Source organism: Anser brachyrhynchus (assembly GCF_964034855.1).
Source record: "Anser brachyrhynchus genome assembly, chromosome: 10".
Taxonomy (NCBI): Eukaryota; Metazoa; Chordata; class Aves; order Anseriformes; family Anatidae; genus Anser; species Anser brachyrhynchus.
In genome coordinates, this window is record NC_137705.1 from 20066492 (window position 1) to 20093831 (window position 27340).

General features: G+C 40.9%; 1 protein-coding gene across 16 annotated transcripts in view; it reads right to left on the reverse strand.

Annotated features, from left to right (window-relative positions):
- IQSEC1 (IQ motif and Sec7 domain ArfGEF 1) overlaps positions 1–27340 on the reverse strand; it is a 344442-nt gene that overhangs the window by 152126 nt on the left and 164976 nt on the right. For 9 of the 16 annotated variants that reach the window (XM_080607008.1, XM_080607010.1, XM_080607001.1 and 6 more), the window contains one exon: positions 7592–7636. The exons of 5 other annotated variants lie outside the window; for them this stretch is intronic. In XM_080607008.1, coding sequence (XP_080463134.1) covers positions 7592–7636 — 45 coding nt within the window. Of the gene's footprint in view, position 1; positions 2601–7591; positions 7637–27340 lie in introns of those variants that run through there. 2 more of the 16 variants (XM_080607003.1, XM_080607002.1) reach the window with 2 other exon arrangements.

Sequence of the window (27340 nt, forward strand, 5' to 3'; positions counted from 1 at the left end):
CCTTTTATAGAAACCGTGAAGAGGCTGGAGACACAAAAACTGCCAGTAATCCAAGCAGAAGGCCTTTAGCTTCAGCATTTTCATATACTTCTACTGCAGCAACTGTAGTCTGCAGCTAGATTTTAACAACACAAGACTTCTTTTTGTTACGATTTGAGTGACTCAAATCCAATCCAACACTCCTCTCCTTATTGCTGCAGCATAAGTGTTTCTAATTGTTACCAATGCATGCAGCTAGTCGTGCACATGGCACGGCACCTGCACAGTTGCAGTATCCTACTTTAATACAAAGAGGCAGTCGCACAAAGGCTACAAATTCACATAGGCTTTTGATCCTGATGGCAGTTTGTCTTTCCCAAAGTCTCCAATGCTACTGGGATAGCTGTTATTACACAGAAATCCCACTTCTCCTTTTGGCTATTTTAGGCCATTCTAATAGCCCTCTGGGCAAACAACGTGTGTATATTCCGGTTAAGGTTTCTGAAGGACCTTTGGAAAGCATCCTGAGAGCTTGCAGAACTTGGGAAAACACAAGCAATTATCTCAATCAGATCTAGCAACAACTGCCTATAACCCCAGTAGTGCTATGATCCCATCACACAGGAACGGCAGTCCTTCCCCGCACCCCCCCCCCCCTCTTTTTTTTGTTGTTGTTGTTGTTGTTAAATAAAGCAGCACACAACTCTGTTAATCAGCTCCTCCTGTGCAAATCACACCAGCTCCATTGTCTGCCAGCACCTATGGAAACCGTGGGCTCCTTATGACAGGGGAAAAAAAAAAAAGACAGACAAAACCCAACCACCCAACCGCCGGAGCAGCAGCAGCGCAGACCCTCCCCGCTCGCCAACCAAATTACGCTCATCTCATCTCATCTCATTTCATCTCATCTCCTTCCCGACACGCTCCGCCAGCGGGGGCCGGGCGCCGCCGAGCCAGCAGCGGAGGGAGCTGTGCGCGGGGGGGCGGCGAGGCGGGCGCAGGGGGTGCCCGCAGCCCGGGGGGCCCTGGCACCCCGCACCCCCCGCAGCCATGCGGAACGGCAGCCGGGGGGCCTGGCTGCGGGGCGGGCCCTAAGCCCCCGCACCCCGCCGGGAACGCCGAGCCCTCAGCGGCTCCGAGGGACGCGGCAAGATGAGCAGCATCTTCTGGGGGAAGCCTGGGCTCGGCGTGCTGAAAACAGGCCGCCTTTACTCAGGAAACGCAGGAGTCTACATTTAGTTTCTGTCTTTCATAAAAGACAGCGATCCAACTCACCCACTTTTTTTTTTTTTAATTTCAATTTTTTCTTCTTTCTCCTCTTATACCGAAGTGCAATTTACTTTTCAGGAGTTCCCCCGGTCTCCCAGGATACTCAAAGCAAGAGTTAACCCGAGGTGGTGCCACAGAACTGCCCTTTAGCAGGAAACGTTGCTGGCACCGGAGAAAACATTTTGATTATTTTTAAAAACAAAACAAACCACAAGTGCCCTACTGGAGACTGGCTGGTTCTTACGTCCACTTTGCTGACCAATTTACTTTTCCAGAAATTACAGTTTGGGTATTTCTCATTCTCGTTTTTGAAAATCACCAATAGGAAATATTCAGGATATAGCCTGCAGAAGTATCAAAAGAATACAGGAGATTTAAAAATCCACAGAAATAACAAGAACAAGGCCAGAATCCAAAGAAATATTTAAAAGCAAAGATTCTAGCATTTGAACCATTTTCTTGTTTTAACATTTTAACACTGCTTAAAAATATAAAGCAACCCAAACTCCTAGTGCTTAACTTGAGACTGTCCTCCGTGTAGGCATATCTGACTCCCCAAGTGCCTGGATAATAAGCTATATTTAGGGATCCTTTTGGTTTCTGGTTTTACTCATTGTCACTGTTCAGCTACAGAAACGCCTCGCAGCATTTTAGAAAACAGATTTGTGCAAGTTTACTTGAAATGAAGTTATGAATATATTTGAGTAAGAATTAGCAGTTTCTTTAGAGGAGTAAAGCAATAGGTATATTATGGCTAGACAACAACATGCAAAAATTTTCACGTTACACCGCCTGGTATTTCCCTCAGAACATATTGTACACTATAGGATGAGAGGTGGAAATGAACAGACCATGAACAAAACCGTTTGCATGAAAAAGCAAAAGCATGATGTGCATTTGATTTGGGCCTTTTAAAAAAAAAAATTTAAAGATTCTCTTCAAAATAATCAATTGCCTCTGTCTGGTGCCTGCATTTACTCCCTGGGATTTCTTTCAGACCAGCAACAGCACCGGTACTCATGAAGCGATTCCCAAGAAAACACAATTGCTTACTTGTCAGAATCAAGTCCCCTAACAATATGAGACAGTATGAAATTTCAAGTCTATTTTTCTTCCTGATCTCACATTCTCTGGGGCTTCATCAACTTGGCAGTTCTCCAGGAAGTGATAACCATCATGTCAAATGTTACATTTTCCTATCAAAATCTTCCATCCCTGCTTTTCATCCCTAATATCAGCCCCTGTTTTAGAGGGATAGTCTTATCTACAGAGGAACTGAATGAAGCCCTTTGGGATTCAGTGCCTGTTGGTGAGTCCCAGCCTTCCCCAGTCTCCCTGGTGCTGTCCCCTGACTTTGATGAGATGGCAACGCACTGTATGTACCCTTTGGAGCAGATCAAGGGGATAACAGGAAAATGTTTTTCCCTTTATTTCCAAGAACAAGGGGATGGCCAGAGAAGTTTACCTTTGAGTTTTCCTTAGTGGAGAATTCTTCTGCCTGAATTTCTTGAGATTCCTTCAAAACAAAAACAAAACAAGAAAGCCAGCCAAAAGCAGCAAGGAGGGACTTGCTCCATAACCAAAAACAGCTATTCTCAGGATCAAGAAAGGAGAAGGGGAAAAACCATACAGAGACAATTAAGCACCTGAGACACCATCCAAAGATTTGGCCCTGAAATGAGACTTTTCTGACAACTTATCCTTTGACTATTCACATTGCCAGGCAATTTCTTTCTCTCCATCATACTCTTTGTAGAAAAAAAATTGCTATTTGTCACCTTAATTGCTTGCTTCTACCTACTGGACTTTTAGTGAGCAAAAGCTATATACTCATGAATTTTCTGACAGCAACCAGTGCTGATTATACTGCACCGCATGCAGGCAAAATGCTAATTAGGACTTTTGCAAATGAAAAGCACCATGTTTTCAACATGTTCTTCATTTTTACTTGTCTTCTATAGGAAAACAACAAAGAGAATTAAGCTTCATCTCACGCTCACACTGGTGTAAAACTAGCTCTTTCAGAAAGGCATTTACTGCTACCCTTGAGTTCGAATTCCCAGGCCTAGTAGGGCAGTAATTTCTGGACGTACTGCAGCTTCAGCGCTGGTACCAGAAGTGAGTGGCACGCTGAAAACATCTGTAGTCATTTGGAGTTTTGCTAAGGAGAGGCAGCTCTGGCATCAACATTCTGAAGGCTCTGACAACTCTTTCAAAACCAGACATTAAAAAAAAAAAAACAGAGGCAAGACAAAAACATACAGGTGCAACTCCCCTTTGTAGGGATGGCTGCCTTGACAAGCCACGAGGCTGAAATAAAGCTGTCCACTGATGACGAAGAGTGTTACATAAAATAAACTTAGCATAAAGTCAGTGCCTGCTACAGTTACTTGTATACGAATTGCACCTCTCAAAAAAAAAAAAAAAAAGAAATCAGGAAAATCAACTTGTCTAGCTATATAACCTTTAACTCTTCATTAAATACGTAAATTCAACTGCTATGAGTCTTTACTTACTTACATACACCCTTTACCATGATATGACAAGAAAGCTCTGAGAATATTTAACTTGCTCAGAAGAATATTGTTTGTCTGCTTACACGGAGTACAGAACTGCTAAGCCTGCAGTAAGAGGACTGTTTTCCATGAGCCCTTCATGAAGTCAGGATGAAGTACTTCAGTAGCCATGCACAAGAACTTCCCGCTAATGGTTCATAAGTTGCGGAGCTCGAGTGTGTCACAAGATGATGATCCTGGAGCTCCCATACCAATTCCATGATGCACACTGTGCACACCCACTGAAAAGTGAGACTTGTACGATGTATACAAACCACAAGATTCTGTGCAACTGAACAGGTCCTGAATAGTTCCTGATACGCTTAAAGGCCTCACAGCTCACAGTACAGCTCCTGTACGCTGCATCCCTGTTTTGACAATGGAAATCCAATAGTTTCCACGTGCAACTTTGTTGGGAAATTTCCTAGGTTGCTACAACAAAAATATGGAAGTTTTTAATGTTAAAGGCTTTGGCAAACCAGATCTCTCTTTCTGGCCCTTTTATGCGTTTCTGGGTACCTCATCAGCAAGCATCCCTTCCCAACTGGGGAAAACGGAAGGTGGAACATGAGCAGAGCTCTTGGGCTCTGCTGCACCACTGAGACACCTGCACATGATTGTGACGTGCTTTGTAGAGGTGTGGAGAGAATCGGGGAAATAAACTCCCCCTGCCCTTTACTCAGAAAGAGACTCTGCTGCCTGGAGATGCTCTGATATAGTTACTTTGCTTTGAACAGCTCTCAGGTTTATTCAACTCCCCCACTTGATATTATCCTTCATTCTTTGTTGTTAAGCCTTAAAAAATTTCATGAAATAGGGTAATAAGTTATTTGCTGTTCTCTTAATACTGAATATCTATTTCTGAATGTCTGTTCTGTAAACAGATCACCACTAGCTGATGAATTTGTTACAAATGACAAATAGGCCACAAGTATCTGAAAAGCTTAAATATTTAAATGCCTGGAACATCTGAAGCAGGTCTGGTAATACAGCTTTCCAGGAGACTCGCACTGATTCAGAAAACAAAATTTTCTCAGCTACCAGTTGAAAGCTGATAGAGGCCAACACAAAATATTCACAAAAAATACCATCCACGGTATGAAAAGAGACTGTGCAAAGCGTAATACACACACACATATATATAGCATGTCAGTTTGTACAGATTTTTCTCTTCCTAATGGACATAAGCACATTTTTCACATTAGCCTTTATTCTTTATGGCACTGACTCCTAATCTCACAACTGCATAACTTTCAAATTGACCTACAGAATGCAAGTGCAGTCTAAACAAATCCAGGGGAAACAAACGATCTGTCTGGCGGGGAATCTATGCACAACTGAAATTTAACAAAATAAGAGGTCCGGATTACAATGTTCCAGAGAAGCTGAGAACTAGAAGAGTGGTTATTACAGGGCAAACTTAACTGGCTGATGGGGACAGGCAGTTGGTGAGCATAACGCAAGAAAAGCAGCCTGCCTAGAAAATACTAATTGCTTGATAGGACGCTGGATGGATGCATGTTAATCATTTCCATTTTATGGGTCACTCAAAGACAAATCCGCTCAACAGTGTTATGAGAAGACATTCAGTGACAAGAAGTCTTCCGTCTTTCATTTTGCTAAAAAATAATAGCCTTGAACATTGTCTGATTACAGGTCCAAAACAGGCTCGTTTGACCTACTGAATTCAATTAGATTTTACATGCTGTTTTTTCAACAAATATTTAACCCTAGGAAAAGTCACAGTTTCACCTAATATCATCTGGAAGATTTTCTAATGTCTCCTCTATGATTGTTTTATTTGAGAGTTTTTAAACATCATAAAATTGTTTCATTCATAGTTAAAGAGCTGCGTTTCTACCCCCTCATTTGGTAACTCCAAAATATTATTTCTTCCCAGATCTCTAAATTTAAGAGGACCCTTTACATTTACATGCACATACATTTACTGCCAAATAAGTTTTTATAAAGACAATTCTATAAAAAAAACCCACACATGTATTCTGAAGATTATGTTTGCATTAGCATAAGAAATATGTGAACACAGAAGTTTCGTAAAAGTGCATTGGATAAAGAGCAAAGTCGCAACATCTCTAACTTACAGCTTTATTTTTTTTAGTGTGTGTAAAAGAAGCCTAGAATATCATCTAGCATAGAACTATTGTTTGAAGTATAAAGAAGCGCAATCAAGGATTCCATACCAGCCTGCCCCTCTCTGCTGCAGGCTTCAGAAAAGAGCATTGATCACCAAACGCATACTAATGAGAGCCCGTGCCACAGAAATTAACACATATGCTGTGTGTTTGAAACTTAATGGTTCATGAGGCCATGGGACAACAGCAGGAGCCATATTGGTGGATATTAAATATCATAGTCTCATTTTATGGAAAATAACTAAAACCAAGAAAATATTCATGTTTTTATAGCACACAGCAACTTAAAATGATTCAACCACTACATTTTCCAGTAAATGCCTGTTCAGTCAAGCTAAAGCTATTCCTTTTCCCACCAAAGGTGAATATTCAGCCACTTCTTACATCTATCCAATCCTTCCTCATCTTTCTCACCGACATCCTCCCATGGAAAAAAAATCACTAGAAGGAAAAGCATTGTAATAAAATCTGCTGTTCTCACAAAGTTTGTCTAGCCTGGAATCAAGACGGCAGCAACACCTGGTTCTGGGAATCTTAGACCAGAGAACAGTAAACCACAAATCAGCTACACAGTGTTCTTAGTACAAGAAGATTTCAGAAGAGCAGAGGGAAGAGGGAAGCTGACATTGTTTCCTCCATTGTCCTACCACACAAAGAAACAGCACCAGTCGAACTGGGAGATGGAACAAAACCTCAGTCATGCTGAATGCTGTCCAGTGGAACTATGTTGAGCTGAAAACAAAGATGATATTATTCCATAGTGGGTTTTTTTTTGTGTGCGTGTGTTTTAGAAAATGATAGTATTGCACTTTCAGAAGATCATACACTGGAAAATAATGGAAAATTAACAACAGAGAGAAAGCCTGTAATTTAAATAAGGGTAAACAAAGCAGTTCACACTAATGTTTTCTCCAAGCAAAGTAAAACTACACAGTGTGGAAAGATTCACATCCTCAATACCAAACACCTCAGAAAGGAGGACTTTCACCAAATAACTGCCAGTTTGAGAGAAAAGGATTCTGCCTCAGCTTAATCAAAGGAAGTATGTGACTTTGACGCACTCTTTAATGTGCAGCTATGACAATAAAACAAGCAAGGTCCCCACTTGATGTGCAATGTTAACAGTACTAAGCATTTTTTTCTAAACTGAGTGATCAAAGTAAAATCTCAGCCACTGCGATGACTTGTATGACAGCAGTCTCTGAAGTCTGTACATGTGATTTTATGATAATGCTAAGCAATGAAAAAAGAGTAATATTTAGACTCAATCAGTACTGCTCACTCAAAGCAGTATAAAACTACCAGGGAAGGTCATCTCTTTTCAGCACAAGTTTACAAAAATCTGAGAGAGATGGCTTGCCCACGTGCATGCACAAACCCTCCAACTCCTTCATGCTCTTCTGAGAAGAAATACAGTGTTTAAAGCTAGAACTGAATTTCAAGTTGGAAATCCTGGAAGAAAGAGAGCTATCCCCTCTTAAAAACAGGAAAAAAAACAAAACACCACAAACACTTACTCAATGCCTTTACTAGTTATACATCGTAAAATAAAATTATGTGATGTATAGTTGATGCAGACTGGAGGTTGTTTTTATTATTTCAAACCTAAAATTAACATCTATATTACTACAGTACCTGAGCGGATCAGTAGAGATGCTGCTTCCTGTTTCCAATGAGTTCCTGATAACAGTAAAAGAATAAAATTACAAAGTATTAAAACTACTAAAAACACCATGTCCATAAATGTCAAATGCTTAACAGCTTTATATTGGCTTCCTTTTTATTGATGTTTTAAAGTACATAGCATGACATTAAACATATATAAATATATATAAATATGGATGCAAAAAACCCAACCACATACAAAAAAAAATAAGAGCAGCTATTTCCTATATATTATGAAAAGGGAATTACAGAAACATCTTTGCTCAACTAAGCAAAATGTGATCAAACGTGAACGACAATACTTTGGCATATGAATGACTTACCAAGTTCTACTGTGTGCACCACTATATTAAATATTTCCAGAACCCACCTTCTATTTTCAGTCCTGCACTGTGTGCACTAGCAATAAAATGTCAGCTCAATCCACCTGTACCAGTGCAGAACCTTGGAATATACCAACATATGCAAGTACTACAGCCTTCCTCAGGAAGTGTCAAAAACCTGTGAAGACTTCAGGCAGTGCTAACATCCTTGGAGCTGTGAGCTTGTTCCCCAGCAGGCACACCTGCATTACATTTGCTGGGATTTGTCCCTGAACATATGCCTACCTTTAGCAAACCATGAAGTTGATCCTTAATTCAGGTGTGTATGAAATTTCAAGATCCAAAAAGCACCCTCAGCAGAAGGCCTTCTACCAAAGAGTAACCACCGTACATAACCACATCGTGATCACGGAGGAATAGCACAGTGCAGCTTACAAGGGCATGCTCATGGCCACCTTGATTTCCTCCTCGGTACAGCTGCTAAGCAAAAACAACACAGCTGCATACAGCAGGAGGAGGAGGGCAAAACCCTCCTGTGAGAGCCATGTTAAGTTCTGTTCTTATATTTTGCCCTCTTGGAGGCTTTTCTCACACTGGGCATCAGATTTCCTAAATGTATTTACTAACAGGACAGCCATCCTTCAAATTCTTTGGCTTCTCGTTCTCTACCCAAAAAGGCAACTCCAGAGTCTTCCAGAGGAATTATTGCAGCAGAGTTTAGTTAAGACGCTGGGAGTACAGAGGTGACTACAACTACACTACAGTTTAAATAGCACAATTTAACACGAAGTGCGGTATTACTAATGAAAATTGCTCTCATTGTGCATGACTACAGCTTTATTATAAACACATATATGATAGAGTTACATTTTCAGGGTGAAATGAAAACTGTTTTTCCACAGCCTGTAATAAAATATTAGCCAAAGCCTCATAATGAATACAGCATCATCATGTTAGGAATAAATTTAAAAGGTTGTTTGTACTTATCCATTTACATCCCTTACACAAACTGCCATAAATTAACTTCTGCTCATATAGTCATCAATGTGCATGGTTATGGACGCTCATAAAATTAGCATTAGAATCGCACAAAGTATATTTACATTGAGTATTTGTAAATCAATTGCAAACCCTTTATTTTAATGCCAAGATTACTAGTATGACTGCAAAAATAGGGAGGGCTGTGTGAGGGAAGGAGGCCACAAGCACAGCATCTGCACGAATTAGCTGTACGAGGACTGAAACAAGCCATATTGTCCAAATAACCCTTAACTAAAGCACACGCGTAGCTTTCAAATACATTTTGAGGAACTTTTTCTACCCTGTAATTTGTTTGCTCTGAGTTCAAGATTTGTGAATAGTGATGAATTTTGAGGGGGTGGTTTACATATGTTGGCTTTGTGTCTCATTGTTAGCTTAACAATTGAAAAGGGTGAACTTAATTTACTTATAATTAAGTTTATTGCTTAATACAGTCTTCTGTGGAAGTGCCAACCTGCTCACCAAGCATGACATTTTTTCCTTGCCTTTAACACATTTAAAAATCTTCCCTTATCAGTTTTGGCCCTTGCCACTATAAATAAATATCTAAGAAAGACTGTCTGGGTGCAGACAATACCCTGTGCATAACGAGGAGATGGTAATGAGACACAAGGCACCACTGATTAGCCTCTGCCCCAGCACAGCCTTGATTGTGCCGGGTGACATTGAGCACGCTGTGACCTCGGGGACTCCTTACACAATCACAAGCAGCAGGATTACAGCTTCATTAAGGACACCTTGTTTTCTTTCCAAAGAAAGACCCCTAAGGTAGGGATCCCCAGTGACTGAAAGCTTGGCAATGCAGATGTTTCTAAACACACAGGAAGAATGCACAGTTTCCACAGCCACAACACCCATCTTGGGGCTGCCCTGAAACATGACTGAAAGGTCCCACTTTTACCAAGATAATTTTTCAGAGCTTTCCCTGCCGCTGCTAACAGCGGTTCGCTGTGCTGTTAGTAACAGTGTTTACACACTTGGTAACTGCAGCTAAAAAGCCCCGACCACAAGAAGCCACAGATCTAATCAGTTTGGCAGCTGGCAACATGGAGCCACAACAGCTCCCAGTAAGCCCAGTGCCCAGAGAGCCCCGCGGTGGTGGAAGGGCTGCAAAAGCTCCTGCGTAGGTGGTGGGCAGCCTGCGGGCACGTGGAGCCTCCGAGTCACTGCGCTGCCACCAGGGAGCTGGGGAGGCTCCTGCAGGGGCACGGACGCAGAAGACAGCCTGTGATGGTAACGTCCCCGTGTTAGGGAATTCCCATCCTCATGCAACCCCCTTCTTCAGTCAAATACAGACTGAAAGCAGCCCTCTGCAGAAAGGCTTATTACTGGTCATCGCATGTGCGGACGAGATCCGCGAACAGCACCAAGCACGGGGCTACGCAAGCTGGAGGGAAGACCCTGGGAGAGAACCACAAAGAAGTCCCTACTGCCGAGCACGAAGGAGACCAAGGACCGTGCCAAGGCTGGTTGGGTGCCCGGAAGCAGCTGTAGCCAAACCTTTTAACCTGGTCACCCACACTGACACACTCAACTTGCCTTGGTGGGAAGTCCCAGGAGCAGACTGACAAAGACTGAAGCAAAGTTTAATGACCAAGAAAACACCCAGTAGAGACAGGAGAAATTAGGTTTAAAATCTATTAAGACCTCTGGATTTCAGGGTACAGAAAGTTAGTTAATTCTCATCAAATTTACAGAATAATCTTAGTGTAGTTACATAACCACTCCCCCTTCTTTTTCTTCTAAAAAAAATCTGTTTAAGTCTTTTGTTTTCTTCCAAACATTGTGCCAAGATAGAAAGTTAATTTAAAACAAAAATAACCCCAAACCTGAACATAGCAGCACTATGCTACAGCAAACAATATAATATCTACATGAAGCAATTTCAGGATTGCCTGCCTCAGGAAAGCCCATAAAAAAAATAATCTATTTTAGGTTACTTCAAAACAAGGTGGGTTGGTTTTTGGTCTTTTTTTTTTCTTCTTCTTCAAATTAATTGGATATGAACAAAACATTGCACAGCTGTAAAGAAAAATACATGAAGGTCTAAAAATTCTATTTGTTTGTTCCGTAATGGGATTAATTCAAAATTCAGGACATTTGTACTGCAGAAAAAAAATCCAGATGCTAAAGATAAAGCTGTTAAAATACACTAGACTTGACATATATATATGCACAATTTCCACTTTGTTCATATGCAAGAAATGAAACAAAAATAACTACTATTAACTGTAAAACTATGCCCAAGGAACTGGCTGAAAATTGTGCTGAAAGACCGCCACCAAACAGAAGAGAATGTGCTGCAGAACAGCTCTGCATCAGCAGGGAAGTGCTCCAAGCAACCCTGCAGGCTGCTCTGCATCTTCAGTTTGTTTCCACGGAGTTTGCAAGGACCTTCTAGGTAGGGAGCTGAGGAAATCTGCAACAATGTCACGGGTGAGTCGGTTGAATGACATGTCTTCTTCATGCAAGTTCTTGACATTTTAGAGAAAAGGCAGAGGAATCCTTGCATGAACTGTAACTAAACCTAGAACAGAAGGCTGTAATTTGGCTGGATTATTTGGAGCTAACACGGTCAGCATGAAATTTGAAGATGGGTGTAATTCTTGGTAGTAACAGTATCTTTAAAGGACAAAAGTTCCATGAAATACAGATATGTACAACTTTTCAATTATAACCTTGCTTAGAGCTTGTATCTATGTCAGTCACCTAGCAAAATAAACAAATAAATAAATAAATAAAATCACAAAATACCTCACTTCTGCAGAATATTATGCAGAACAAAAAATATTCCCAAAGAATCATTGGCCTAAAACTTAGACAAGTGTTTCCTTATGTAGTAGGCTTTAGGTTTCCAAAGACAAAAAGATGAAATAAATTCTAGCTGTGAATTCTGCCCTGGAGCAACAAACCAGGCCGCAGGCTGTAACATCTGTTATGAGCACTGTATATACGAGTTGCTTATGAAAGTCATGTAGTGAGCAAACAAATCCTAGCAACTGGGTATTTAGATCATATTGCAAAATGCTTTAGCAGGTTTAAGTGAGGCACAAGAATAGTTTCTTGGTACCTTGAGCAGTAAGTTCTGTGTTTTGTTTTTTCTCATTGTCTTCCTTTTAATGATAAAAAAGACTGTTGATGTTTCATAGGTATGAAATGACTCTGAGTGAAGGCTACCTCTGAAACTTCATCGGATGGATTTCCTGATGCCATATGGACATAGAGAAGTTGGAAAATGAATACCTTGAAGAATCAATAATCTAAAACCTAGCTTTCTTCAGCTCTGATAATAAACAAGGAGCGCTATTGATTGGGGAGACAGCATTAGAAAGACAGGCCTTAATTTAAGCTATTCTGTGTCTCAGTGTGGAACAGTGACAATGGAAATCATTACGGTATTTCTAAGAAAGATGTCAATGTGCCTGCAGCAGGTGCCAATGTGACAGAAGCACTTAGTAAATGTGCTCTTGCTGAGACCGGCTAAGCAGAATATAGTCACTGCAACAGTCCTGCCCTGTGTCTGTGCTACACGTCTTCTGCAGAGCATTTGTTAAATGATCTTGACTCAGTGCAAAGTTATATGGAGGTTCTTACCACGCTGAGCGGATAATTTTGTGACAGTCCCCATGCTGCGGCAGCTCGATATGGCTGCATCCACTTCCTGAGGTTCTGTGGGCAGTTTCCAGCCCTACAGGCTCAATTCTGCTGAGTAACGCTACGTTCAGGCAGGAGCAGTCCTTCTCCATCACTGCAGATGGTTGCAACTGCTTCGTTCTCAGTTAACCAGAGGATTAATGAGACCACAGTACCACCTATCTTCATACTGGCAAAGACTACAAATAACTACATATCTTGATCAGGCACTGTGCAAAAAAAATTTCCAGTGTGAGAGAAGTCAAGATGTTCTGGCATGAAAACGCACAATGGTGGCAGATTAAATAGTTGTAGTTGAAAAACCCACAGCTTGGTCCCAAATAAAGATTGCTTAAACATGTCATCTTTTGGCCGAGGAGTGAAATTCATCTGGAGCATCCCAGTACAAAGATATGCTGTCTGCAAACGTCAGCTCAGATAGTGTGTATGGGGGAAAAAGACAGTTCTGAGCTCTACCAAACCTTTGGTGCTAGAAGCAGCATGGTATTGCATCCTTCTAACACTGAGGAAAGGAACACAGAATATTAACATATTAAACATTTAAGACACTGCTATATATTGCTCAATGATTAATTGCTGCTTGTCACAGTTTCTCTGTACAAACTGGCAGGCTGCAGCAGAAAGGGAAACCTGATTGCAGCCTGATGATGTGATACTTCACATGCTGTTACAAAGGAGGACCAAACCATTTGTATTCCAAAACACAGCTTCATTAAATAGGGATAGTTACCCTGCTTGAGGACAGTCCGAAACCTAGCACTGCTGAACACTTGGTGTCCCAGTCTCACTGCTCCCTTTGGCACGGAAGGCCAACGTGGCTGACCGTAACAGGCAGAAGGAAGACAGCAAAAGGATCACGGCACAACGCCCTCCTGCAGAAGCAAAACCGGAAACCACAGTCCAGCCACTGCGTTAGTCACCAACCAACCTACTGACAAAATCATCCCTTCATACCCTGGGTTTTTATTTTCTACCAGTTCAGTCCAGGTAAGTTGTTTTCCACCTTAGCCCCACAGATATCTGTAGGAACACATGTAGCAGGGAGGGTAATACAAGGCACAGGGTTGGGGACTTTTGTATGGAAAATTACCATGAGATAATTAAGCACCTCACACACAGTAGCCAACTTGATAATTGTATGCCAGTTTCAATGCGATCACGTTGTGCTCACTTTTCCTCATTAAAACTGACAGCATCTCACGAACACTGTATAAAAGTCACTTTGGTGAGCACTGACAGGACTCCCAGATACCTAGCTTGCCACCAACATGCTTTAGCTGCAATGTGAGCCACAGTCACCTTATTAAATGTGTGAAGTACCACACGCTGCACCAGGTCATGCATCTCTCTGCAATGCTGCAGTTCAACACCGTACACTCAGCTCTTTCACCTTCAGCCTCCTCCCGAGTAGCTCAGTGACCTACAACCCTGCAAAGTTACTTAACACAGAGCTTAACCAAAAAAAGTAATGAAATAACATTTACAGTAGTTTAACCTTCCCACCTCTTGCTTCTGCTCAGCACACCATCTCAGCTTCCCTTTCATTAGCAGAGCCTGCCTTTGCCCAGAGATCTGCCAAACCATCAGGGAGAAAGCATTCCCTCAAACGTGCCCTGAGCTAAAGGGAGCAGTGGCTTGCAGTTCAGCATTCGCTTTTGTTACGCAGCCAAACAAACAGCCCTGAAGGAACAAGCTGCAGGAAGCTCTGCTTTGAATATCATGGATCAGAAACTAATGAGGATAGTAGTTTCCTCCCAGAAATTAGAAGGAATCTGGTGGATGTATAGCTCGAAACTCTGCCATAATGTCTTTTCGGGATGGTGCATCATTTATCAGACACACAGCTGTGTCCTGCATTAATTAGTGCAATACACGGGACTGGAGCGGCCTCCAAGAACCGAAGGCGGACTGGTCTGACCGAATGCCTGCCCTGACCGCACGCCCGCTTCGGACCGCTGCCAGCGAGGGGGCCCAGGCCCAGCTGCTCCAACCCACTGCCTCCTCCTGCTGCTCTGAGAGGGCAAGGGGGAATGGCTTTACACCAGGAGAGAGGAGATTGAGATCAGGTGTTAGGAAGAAATTCTTCACTCTGAGGGCAGCGAGGTCCTGTCACAGGCTGCCCAGGGGAGCTGCGGGTGCCCCATCCCTGGCAGTGCCCAAGGCCAGGCTGGATGGGGCTGGGGGCAGCCTGGGCTGGTGGGAGGGGGCCCTGCCCATGGCAGGGGGTGGGGCTGGGTGGGCTTTGGGGTCCCTTCCAACCCAAACCATTCTGTGACTGCTGAATCACTCAGTCCTGGGGCAGATTCTGCTGTCTGCAAATGGGAACGTACCAACGGCAGAAGCCAGCAGGACACCTGCAGTGCTTCTGGTAACTACATTTCCATTTGGATTTCATTCAGAAACCTGTCTCATGGTAGCATGTCTGAACCGCAGATCGAAAGTAGAACAACCCAACTCCAGAGGCTTTGGCATAATTGCCTGCTAAGTAGGACAGAGCTAACAGTCACTCCACTGATATTAGTCACTGGAACAAAATCCTACACAAGTAGAAAATATGGTTCAATTAAATCTTTCTTTTGTATATGCAATTTAATAGTTTTACTGACATAACTGGTACCATTTACCTATGAAAACGTAGCATTCAGAAGAAGGACTAAGAATGTTAAATAAAACCATTGACATTCTCACATCTAATGTGCTGTTCTCATACATTGAGCTTTGGATATTTTAATGAACCATTTAGAAAAGAAAGTACTTAAATACATGTTTAATGCTGCTCGTAGAAATAGAAAGCTTTCCTCACTTGGGGCTTGAATGGCGTAGCACATTCCTGAGTGGAGCTCTGCTGGGTCCAGGGGTTTGGCACAGCTCCTGGCTGGGAAGCTCGCGTTCCCTGTGCTCAGAGGGCAGCTCGCTTTCCCAGGTCTCTGACAGTTAAGGCTGGATTACAAGTCTAAGCAGACAATGATTGTTTAGAAAACCAACTGACTGATAAAAGTTTTTTGTTGGATCACTTCCAGACAGCACATGGCTAAGAGACCAAAAGGTTTGTCCCAAAGAAAGAAACGAATCAGAAGAGGAAAAAAGGAAAAAAAAAAAAAAAGGCTTTAGGAAAACTCTGAACAAGCTTTTCTACTTGACATACTAGAGACTTAACTGAATTTAAACTGGCCTGTGTGAAAGCTACACATGTGCTTCCTTCCATTTTTCCTCCTTCAGGATGCACCCATTTGCATCACAGGTTTCTATCATAATTTAGAGAACCTTCAGCACAGAAGCATACCCAAACACTCACTATTATGATGTGTTTTCCAAACCAAAGTATAATCATGGTATCTCAAACAGATTTTAAATCTGTAAGAAAAGTAATATCTAGGAAAGGAAGCCTTCTCAACGTCAACATAAAAGCCATGAGCAAATAGGTTAAGAAGCTCAGCTAGCTCTATTAATTTGAGATGACTGTGCAAAGCTAAAAGTCAATTTCTATAGAGGCAAAAAAAATAGAATAAACCAGTTTGTGTTTACAGACAAGACTGGGGCCTGCAGTCCCAGAGCAATCTGCAAGGCTAAGAATGGGGTGACTTGGGGAAGCTTCCTTTTCAAGAAAGGCTCTAATTGGAATTTTGTAGTAACACATTGCACAGCAAAAGATGGTATTTGAAGAAGTAATTTTGAAAGACTCCCCCCCAGCTAGCTTTGCTCCTGCAATAGCATCTGAAGGTTAACGGCCCTGCCAGTTAAGTCTCTTCACCCCTATGCCTTTCTGGGTTTGAGTTCACCAACTGCGTATGCCTGGTATTTGGGACCCCACTTGGGACGACTTCAGGCAGGTTTTCCAAAGGAGCTGCAAGTCCCCTAGCCCTGTATTCTGAGAAAATAACAACAAAATCTTTATCATGGAGCCACCCTCTTGACAATAAATGGTTAAGAGCATAATATCCATTGTGCTTCTAATCAGCCTTGTTATTCAAGATGATATCTTGCCAGAGGAATTGCTTTCATATTAACATATCACAATGATGTGGGTTTGGGTTTGTTAGAAACAAACTCAGTTGAATCACACTTATTCCCAGAGTTGCATGAAGATCAGATGTTTATTAACAAGCTTCACTACCATTTGCAGCTTAAATTTAGAACCATAAAAACAAAACCAACTGATACATGCAACATGGGAATAGAGGCCTTCCAAAGAAGGAAGAGATAGTGCATTGCTGATAGCAGCAGCCAGTTGTGCATCGTTCAATTTGAAGACATTAAAGTTTCTAGATCTATGTTTAATCCCCTGTGAGGCAAAGGTCCAGGATGCTAATGTAATCTGAGACTGAAATGTTTGAAAACATCTTGTTCAGCAATATGGTGGAACAACCTTATACTACATTAAAGGCTCTCATTTGTGTCTACTGTGGTCAGAAGCACCTAACTTTCTCTTTTTGTTTCTGCGTTATCTGCAAAGAAAGCAATGCTTATTAGCGTCATAAAACTGAAAATGCTTTAACATTATGTGCAAGGCTTCTTAATTACTGTTAATTATGTTTCTAAAGTAACCTAGTTAGGCTCACTGCTATTCATTCTGTATGACTGCTTACTCACAGCATAAATAAAATGTTATCACAGGGAAAAAAACACAGAAGCTTCAGATACTTTCTGGACACATCCTCACACTGGTACACACGCAGGTACCACAAAGGTCTAAGTTCTACAAGTGTCCTTGCAAGGCATTTGAGATTGCATGAGTGAAAATAACAGGAAACATAAAATGGATGTGTAATTTAAAACAAGCGTTTGATTATCACGTTTCCTGTTGCAAGCTATAGTGTTACTACTGTCCTCCTAAACAGCTAGTAACACCTCTGCACAAGTGATGCACTGCAGTTAAAAAAATACTCAAGTATGAAAATAAATACATCAAATTGGCCCCATTACATTATAGCCTGAGAGACGAGTTATGACTTCATCCTCCAAAATACAGAGACCACTTCTGTTGGGTTATATCTCCTTTACGTGTACTTAGGAACTTTAGTTTGCAGGCAGTTCAAAGCGTAAGATCTGTTGGCATGGAGCAGTACATTGCTACACCGCAGGAGTGGTGCGGTGACAGCCTTTACTCCCCTTTTCATATTGGTTCATAGAATAAGAATTTGTTTTTCAACCTCACATCAGCAGCTTTTAATTCCCTGGTTCCGAATGAGTGCTCTGAGAGAAGCTTGCAGCTTAAGTATTTCCTGTGTACTGCCGTGTGCTGCAGGCACCTCCCTGTAGTTCGCACACTGCACCCCTCACACGCGCGCAGGAAAACAAAAGGCTTGCAGAGGAGCCTCCTTCCCTTGCACAGACCTGCAGGCAGCATGAGCCACGGTCTGCACTGCCAGGAGCTAATTTATCGTGTGTCATGACAAAGCTATTTGTTCCTATAGCTGTCCACAAACATCGATATTACAGTTTAAGAATTCATACGACTTTCAACCTACTTCAATACATTCTCTTGCAATCAATGATCATTTTTCTGCATGTCAGTGATTTTTTCCCTTGATTACCTAAGCATCTGACAAGCAGCAGCAGATTACAAAAAGGATACTATGGATCAGTGTGCGTGACCCTTTTGTTTCCCAGGAAATGTAACAGAATCACACAAGCTGTTAAGTGGATTCAAGGACCTACAATCAATGTGCTGTTTCCTTACTACTCAGTAAAGCTGCATCTATTTTATCCTTTTGATAATTTCTGAAAAGGAAAATTGACAGAGAAATCCATATCGGCAGACTCAGTAATTTAAATTGCAGTGCACTACTTTATCCATCTGTCAGAGGTTATAATGATTCTTTTATATATGGAAAACAACCTTTTTATCATTACAAATACACAGTAAACATTTTAGTAATTCTGCTGCTGATGGCTAGAAACCTACTGAATTGAAAAGGGAGTTACGTATTTTTTTAAAACAGAATCATTGTTTTCCAGAAGAAAAGGCTTACAAAGGTAAGCTAAATAACATGCAACCAGCAGACTGCCACACAGTCTGAAAACAAGTACAACTGGAGCTACGTCAGCATGTCGGTGGCAAAACAAAAAGAAGGGTTAGCAGTGTGGACGCCTAGCTTTAGGAAGTTACACAAGTGCCAGAGTGTAAAAGCACCAGATTCTATATTTCATATTATAAAATCTGGTAAATAAAATAAATTGAATTTATTGTAATAATAATTTTCACTACCCTAGCTTTTCATAATAAAAGGAGCCAGATGAAACCACAGCACGATGACTACACGCTTTACACAACTTCAGAGTTCAAAGGAGATTGCCATATTCAGCCTAAGTTCCATACGGTATTTACAGTGGATCTGCTCGGGGTGCCTTTGTACCACCCGTGGGAACTAGAACAGTTTCAATGTAAACCAGGAAATCAGACTGTGCAATGCCAGATGCATCTGAGAGGGCCAAAAATTCTGGCTGCCAACTGGATGCAGCTGTGCATATTTGGAGGACAACCATACTTGGGAAACTGCTACCTACATGCAGTTACAACTGCTTTATGGATACAGACACACACAGTGCTGTGAAATTGCTTTGAAAAAGCTCTCAACACACAAAGAACATGGGGAAAAATGGCACGGTACCTGAAAAGAGAAAGCTTTAAATGAATCTTCCCTGCTCTTCATTTTCATATGTATTACCCAAAGACTATTACAGCACTTGCCTTTTCAGCACTAGGGAATTAGATGAAACAAATGACTGGTGGAAAGGTGCATCTGGCATTTACGCTTGCACGCCTGGCTAGAGCGACCACCACTTCATTGCCAGCCTCTGCAGCTCCATTTGTAACCAAAGGGGTGACAGAGGAGGCGTGCTACATGGGGACTAATGGAAATTACCTCCCAAGCTTTCCTGTTCACAGCTAAGCTGCCCATGGACATTCTAGAGATGGACCAAGTTTTGTGGCTGAGACAAATGCCTAACGAAACATGAAAGCAAAGCTTAGGATTCACAAAGCCTCATCTGTAGTAAAGTGCCAGGCTTCCTGCTGCTCCGCTTACACACCTAAGCCTTTGCATCAATCAATGGCTCTTTGATCATCCTCAAATCTTTCATGAAAAATGTGAAATGAGTTGACAGTGTATATTAACTCAATTATTTTCAGTTTTATTTCAAAAAGCACTGCCTATTTTCTTGCCTTCAAGCACTGAAGTAATCTAAGCAAACAGTTTGTGGAGAGAACTACTACCGCTCACATCTTACCTGGAACCCAGTACGTACTGGCAGCACCGAATTAAGTATATTTTCATCGAACTCCACAAAATTGAAAAGAAAATAGAACTGACAATAATGAAAATTGATTATAAAGCAGAAGGTATGTCTCTGGGCTTCATGAGAGCTGAACGCATGTGGAGAGTGCCTCAATTTAATGCTGAATCCTAGAGATGCGGCTCCCAAGGCCGGCTGAGAGCAGCAGGCACAGCTGAGGGCTCACCCACTAACAAAGGACAAAGCCGAGTGAAATTGCTTTCACCAGACACCTCGTGGCCAACAAGCAAACAAACTTGTTTGTCAGAAACATCTGCTACATCTAAGGAGATTGAGCAGGGGGCTAGTCACCCCTTCTCTCCAGTGTCAGAATACTTGTCACCTGATTAATAATACAGCTTGTAGGATTACAAAATAAAATTATTTAAGTAACATCACCTGACAAAGATTAATTAGCTGTACTACACCAGCCTCTGGCAAAGTCTTGTCATGAAATATCAATTACAACTAATTGAATTCTCCATAAAGATGAATTTAATTGAGGAAGAGAGCAAGATAGATTTCAATGCTATTCAATTTTCAGGTGTGCCATGCTTCCAGTGATGGGCTAGAAAAAATTCAAAGGTGAATGAAGTGTAACATTTTCTTTAGGAAAAATACTTACAATAACAGGTCACAAATTGGGTGGATTTTATGCATTTGCTCTACGAATGAATAGCCAAAATCACTAAAGACCTAAAAGCATACAATTAACATAAAAAAAAAACCAAAAAACCTCTAATGGGTGTGGAAACAAAAGCACTTGCTTGAAACACTAGAAAATAGGTTTTTCATGAAACCCCATATCCCATGTACAATTTTTCACTTGAATATGGAAAATAAACATAACACTTGGAAGAAACAGTCTTTTGGTATCTGCAACTTCAGCTACCCAGCTCGTTCAGCAAATACAGAAAATCTCTAAAAGGAAACAGCAACACCCATATTTTACAGCAACAACCAAGGCAACACAGTAATTGCAGCTAAAGATTTTAGCTGAGCAAAACAGAGGAAGCCATGCTACTCAGGATCTCTGAAACCTCCTACCCTTCTTAGCATCTATATTTGACCTAATCAGTCTTTAATGAGTACCCAAATCTTTGCTCAGTAGGCAAACCAAAACTTATTAGCTGTACACTCTTTCCTTCTAGCCCTATAATGTCATCCTTTTGTGAAAAAGCAAAACCATCACCCCCAAAAACAAACAAAAACACACCGAAACCAAACAAAATCCTTTCCCTGGGGACATCCTTCTCAACCCCCCAGATGATCTCCAAAGTCTCTTTTAAGGACCAGTAAATGAAGACAGTTCTGTACATTACAGGGTGGAAACTGGATGGCAGCAGAACTGTGTCACCTAGTAGCTGAGAACAGGAGCCTGAATTTGGTCCAAAAAAATCTGGCCACACAAAAACTTACTGAATTCCTTAGATGTTGATTCTCCTTGTGGATTGATTCAATTAAACTGTGTCTCATCTTTATCTATCCATTTTTCCCAGCTCACCAGAGCATGTAATACCCCAACCACAGCCAGGAACCAGCCCCTGCAACCACCACGCTCACTGCCAGGCATGTTCAGATACTCCTGCCCAGTGCCACGACCCCATTCAAAAAGGAAGGCCAAAAAAGTGTCCTTCAGCAAGCTGGGGTGGGGGTCACAAAATCACAAATCAACTCACTTTCAGCTGAGTCACAAAGCCATTACTGTTGCAGATGACTCAGACCTTCTGTGCAGCTGCGCTGGCTTACAAATTCCCCCACCCAGCTCTGAGCAATTGCTGTGCACATTTTGTGAAGTTAAAGAAAATGTGAAACATACCTGCATGTAGAAGAGAAAAAACCAAACGTCCTGTAATTATAAGTGTGGTACCCTGAACTGAATTGTTATAATTAATTGGGTAGAGGTAGAACAATTAAGCTAGAATATCTGTTGCCTTGACAATAGAAATCTCCCTCTAGTAGTTTTGAAATTTTCATGCCATTTTTAAAAAATAGTAATTATCAATTCTTTTTCATTTGAAAACCTATTTGACAGCTTGATTAGTTTCTTGCCAAAATGTACTGAAGCCTAGGAGAAGTATCACTGTACACTTGCCCTGGTCATATACTCCTTGCTATGTGACAGACGTCTGACAGTAGGACAGCCGGATCTTTCATCCTACCCCATACATTTACAGTTACACACACGCACCTTCCCTGGAACTAACCCACACTACAGCTTGAGAAAGGGAAAGGTGGACCGCGTTACACAAGCAGACTCCACATATATACGGTAATAACCATAAAATATGTAAACAAAATTGACTGTAAGGCATGCTGACATATATATCCTATTTGTAATTCCATGTGATCAAATACTCCTCCATCCCCAGTGTTAATAGCATTTAAAAGTAAATGTAAATCAATATTGATGGCTTCCACCATTGTTTTTATCTACAGGTTCAAGTAATAAAATAGGCCATGTCTATAGTGATTTACTTGCTGAGAAAGCTTCTAAAACAGATTGCATTGGAGCTCCCTCTAGCCACCATTTCAGGAACTGTTCAATTTTTGTAAAAACCAGAAATTTTCGTAATATTCACAATCCTGCCACCAACATAAAAATACCTTCAGATGTTTATGTAGATATTTTTGGTTATGCCTTTATTTTATTTTATTTATTTTATTATTTTTTTTTTACTGAAAATTCTCTGCTGGGTTCAGTGTTCATGCTGGAAAAGGATTCAGTGCTGCAGATCAAAATGGTCAGTTTGGCAAATTTATGTAAAGGGAATGTCACCCTTTCACAATTACGAATGAGGAGGTTACAGAAAGGACTAAGCCAAGTCACTGCCCCTTGACAAAGACCGCAGTGAGTCACCTTAAATGCTATTTTAATGCTGCTTCATTCTGAACAGCAGGTTATACTTCTTTCCTGGGCTCAGGGAGGTTTATGGCTAAGGAGCTTCCATAGCCATAAACTATCCATGATACTAATTCATTGTGAATCCTGAGTTACTTGAAATTGGAGCTGGTGCAATGGCTAAAGGAAATTTTTAAAAGCTTGATTTGAGTCATGGTTAAGATCTACACTCTACAACATTTTCCAGGGGATTATTTCTTCTCCTCATGTTTTAAAATATTTTGCTTCAGCTAGTTAGAGTTATTTTTAATCCTACTTTGGGAGATGAGTCTTCAATTTATCACAGCTGAGCTGTTCTCTGCTCCATCTAGTGGTGCATAAAAATCCACGCCATTCAAGCACAAAGTGTCTGCACAAACTGCTCTGAGCTGCTGGATCGCCTTCCCACAGCCACAGTTAAAGAGAGGAAGTGATGCATGTGCAGAAAATAACAGCAAGCCAGTAGCTGCTCTGCAATAACTGGTCTTACCCACCTATTTTAGGTGAAACCACCCTAAGAATATAAGAATTGAGTATGCTTGTGAAGGAGAAATCCACACTGCAGAAGAAAACCAAAAAATCCTCATCCTAATAGGTGCAAGTGCCTAAAAGTGCTGAAGGAGAAATTTCCTAACTGAACTCCTCCAAAGCAGCAGCATTCATGACCTTCAAGGTGGTGCATGAAACAATTTGGTCTATAAAAACATGAAAAATGTGATTTCTCCTCCACCTCCCATACTAGAATGCACAACAAGACAGTCTTCACTATTCACAAAAGCAGCTGCAAAATCATCTAGGAATCTGGAGGAAATGGAAATTTTTCCACTGCTGCCTTTCTCTGTTTCATAATGACGTGCAGCATGTAGGTCACCTACTCTAAACTCAGGCAAACTAAAGAAGAATTCCTTCCAGGTTCCAGTGCTAAATCCTAAAATTCACAGCATGATTTATTTAGCCAGCCATAATTTATTTAAATAGGAAAATGTTTACTTGTGCATTTCTGACTTTCAGTGCATGAGAGAAGGTCAGCTTCTCGATTTGCTGCACGTAAATGCCATGATTTGAAGACACTATGGGTACCAAAAATTGTTTCAAATGCTAGCAACTTATACTGATATTATCTTCCCTTAACTAGAAAACTACCAGATAGAAAAGAGCCAATGATAGCATCCTGTTACAGCTAATAATACTGATCAGTCTTTTACTTCATTTTCGCTGGAGAGCCATCATTAACTATAACCATATTCAAGGCAAAAGGGCTGGCACCAAGAGCTGGTGGCTTTAATTTTCATATTTAACAGTAGTCTTTCTTCTTTGTTTTCCTTTACGCAAATATAGAAAAGATACTTATTAAACGATGGGACAAATCCTACCCTATAGAAGAGAATAATTACAGTGCTTCTGTTCAGTACACCAAGTAGAGAGAGTTAATCACTGTTTACATTTGGGAGGGAGATAAGCAAGTCAAAATATCAGAAATTCCTACTGTTGCTATCTCTGGGTAGCAACTCTGAGAAAATCTTAATTATAGCAGTAAAACGCTAAAAAAATTCAGCAACATTCAGACATCTGAGTGTTTTACCCTGCCCAATAAACATCAGAACACTTCCAATGGCATATTAAACTGCAGTAATCTATGACATTATTTCTGCATACATAATTTGCACATTTTACAGTGGGAATGAAAGTACTTCATGTTTATCGTCTAATACCAAGAGACACACGTGAAACTAGGGTGCATTCAACATCAAATGCTGGAAAAAGCCAGATATTGTTCACTCTGCACTGTCAGAACAGGGGACGTAGGCAAACTGTTGTAAAATCATGAAGGCAGATAAGCCTTCTGCAAGCAAACTCTTCCTTAGGCTTCAGACACTTCAGGATCACACCTTAGGCAGCTACAAGAAAACATTTAACAAGAAGCATAATATTGGAGCAGTGCTAAGAAACACTAGGATCAAATCTAATGGAAAAGCAAATAGTTTTTTTTTCTTGTTTGTTTTTGTTGTTTTTGTTTTTTTACTATGGATACCTTCAGAGTCATTAAAAAAGTACATTATACGGGATGAGAATGATCCTTATGCTACCTTTGCAGTTCTTCCCTTCTTGATTCTGATGATTCTCCTTTTATCCAATCCTCAGAGCTACATATAACTATCCAAAAAACAACCCACCTCCCTACAGCTTTTCACCCTTCACCCAACCACGTCTGCTCCAGGTAGTTTGGAGTAAAATTTTAACTTATGATAGCAACAACAGGCTTAGGAGCCTAACAGCCTTCCACCCACCCAAGTTTTTCTTCCTTGCTAGCTTCAGGCATGTGAACGCCACTTTACAGAAAATCTGTTTCCTGGTATACCTGCTTGGCGTGTTTAAGTTTGGAAGATCCAACCAATATAAATCCTCCAGTTATTCTAGAGCCACAAGATGTGTCTGGAAAGGTGTAATCAACAAAGTGCCTTTTGGGTAATGGTAACTTGGACTCTTCTTAGACACACACAGGCATGTTCACATTTACCTAGCTGGAGTTACGGGGCCATTCAATTACAAGTTCATTTCTTTGATGACAATTTGGTGCACAGCTTAGAGAAAAAATATTTTCATCAATTAGATACCAGAAGCACATAAATAATGATCTTGTACTTTTTCTAATGCTTAACATAAGACTTTGACAAACACAGGCAAACAAAATTAGAAGACAGATCCCAAAGAAGCTGAGAAATGTAATCATTCACAGGCAGAGTACCTGCTGTAATGACATAAATGTGCTGGTTCTTCAGAATAATCAAAAAGCAAGGAAACAATAGTTCTGGATAATCTCTGTATAGTAACGTTCACAAAATGTCATGTTGATGTTTTCCCAGACTTGAAGCAAACTTTTAGGACTGTAAGCAGAAAAAACATCCTAATACAGATGACATTACAAGAAACAGCTCGCCCCCCTCCTATCTTCTGAACACCTGGGGGAGAAGAAATCGTATTAGTTTGTGCCCTTCATGCCACATGACCACATACAGTAACAAAATGCACAGTACACTTAAAGACTTATGGTACTGTTTATTTTACTTCAAAATAAATAGTGCATTTTATGTATTGTTTACAGTTTGCAAGTGTTTCAAATACTGGACACAAGGAAGAGAGCTGTAGAAAAGCATGGAGAAAAGATTACTAAGCACCGATGATAAAAATTTACGGCTGTGCCATTCTGAGTAACTCAGACTTGATATGAACAAGAATCCTATGGCATCCATGCAAATGTCAGTCCCATACACACCAGTTAGAGAGGAGAGATGGACTATACAGATGTAGCACTGACTGCACACTTAGCGACCCCGAGCTTCTCTGTTATCTTGAAGATGGACTACTAGACCCCGAAGGTGGACAGCAGAACTGGTGCAGAACATTATCTTCCCTGCCAAGGAAGAGGGGGGGCAAGAAAGAAAAAAGACAGAGGAACAGAATCATAGGGAACAGCATTAGGAAAATGAAGATCAAATTGTTTTTTGTTTGTTTTTAAATTCACAAACAGTGCAACTTGCTTGTAAGTACCAACTGGTAACCTCTTTAGTGTCAGAGACCAAACTTTCAACGCAACAACTAACAACCAAATGAGCACAGGCTAATACTTGACAGCTAAGCTCTCAGGCAAAAGCTGTTTCAAAAGCGCAAATTTTTTTCCCATACGAAAAATGACATTAAGTAGTCATATACATACCCAGCCTACTGTGGCCATGGGGTCTTTGTTTTTAACATATTAAAGAGAAACATTCCAGGATTTTCACTGCCCATAGTTCACTGAAAATGCAGAATAGATGCATTCCCACTCTGCTGGTGATTTACACACAGAAGTACTGATGATTGATAGAGCTGCACTTGACCCTTCACCCCCCTTCTTTTCAAGTCGAAAGAACTCTGTTTCCATGCAGAGTTGCCAGCATCATGAATGGTGCTACAAACCAGAAGGCACAAAGGCTATTAAAGCAGCAGTTTGGAATACCTACATCTGTAATGCTATAACGTGCTTTATGGCAGGTGGAGGAGGGGATGCCGGCTTAGCAGGAAGCTTGTACGAGGTCACTTCTTTACCAGTAACACAACCACGAGTGATCATTTCCTTTAAACTAAATAACAAGCTAAAGGAGGAGGATGGAAAGAAACACAACAAAGGAAGAAAAAGCAAGAAAATCCAAAACCAAATACTAAATTTCATGATATTCTGCCAACTCCTGGTTGTTTTCAGACAGTTTGCCATGTATGAACACAATTCACTCTTTTTACATCACTAGATCACACAGGCATCAAGTGGAAAATTACAAGTATTACTATAATTTTGCCAGCTTTCTTTTGCCATAGGGTTTGAACACAGATGCCTTATCTAATCATCTGAACCTCTCATACTGACTTAGCACAGAGTATGAGATGTGGACAGTGTTTGGATCTGTTTTTCTTTGTTCATCTTGAAAACCAGGATAACCTAAAGCAAGATGCCGGCTGATCTGAGATATCTTACTTTCACTCCTTTGCTTAATGTGAAAAAATAATAAT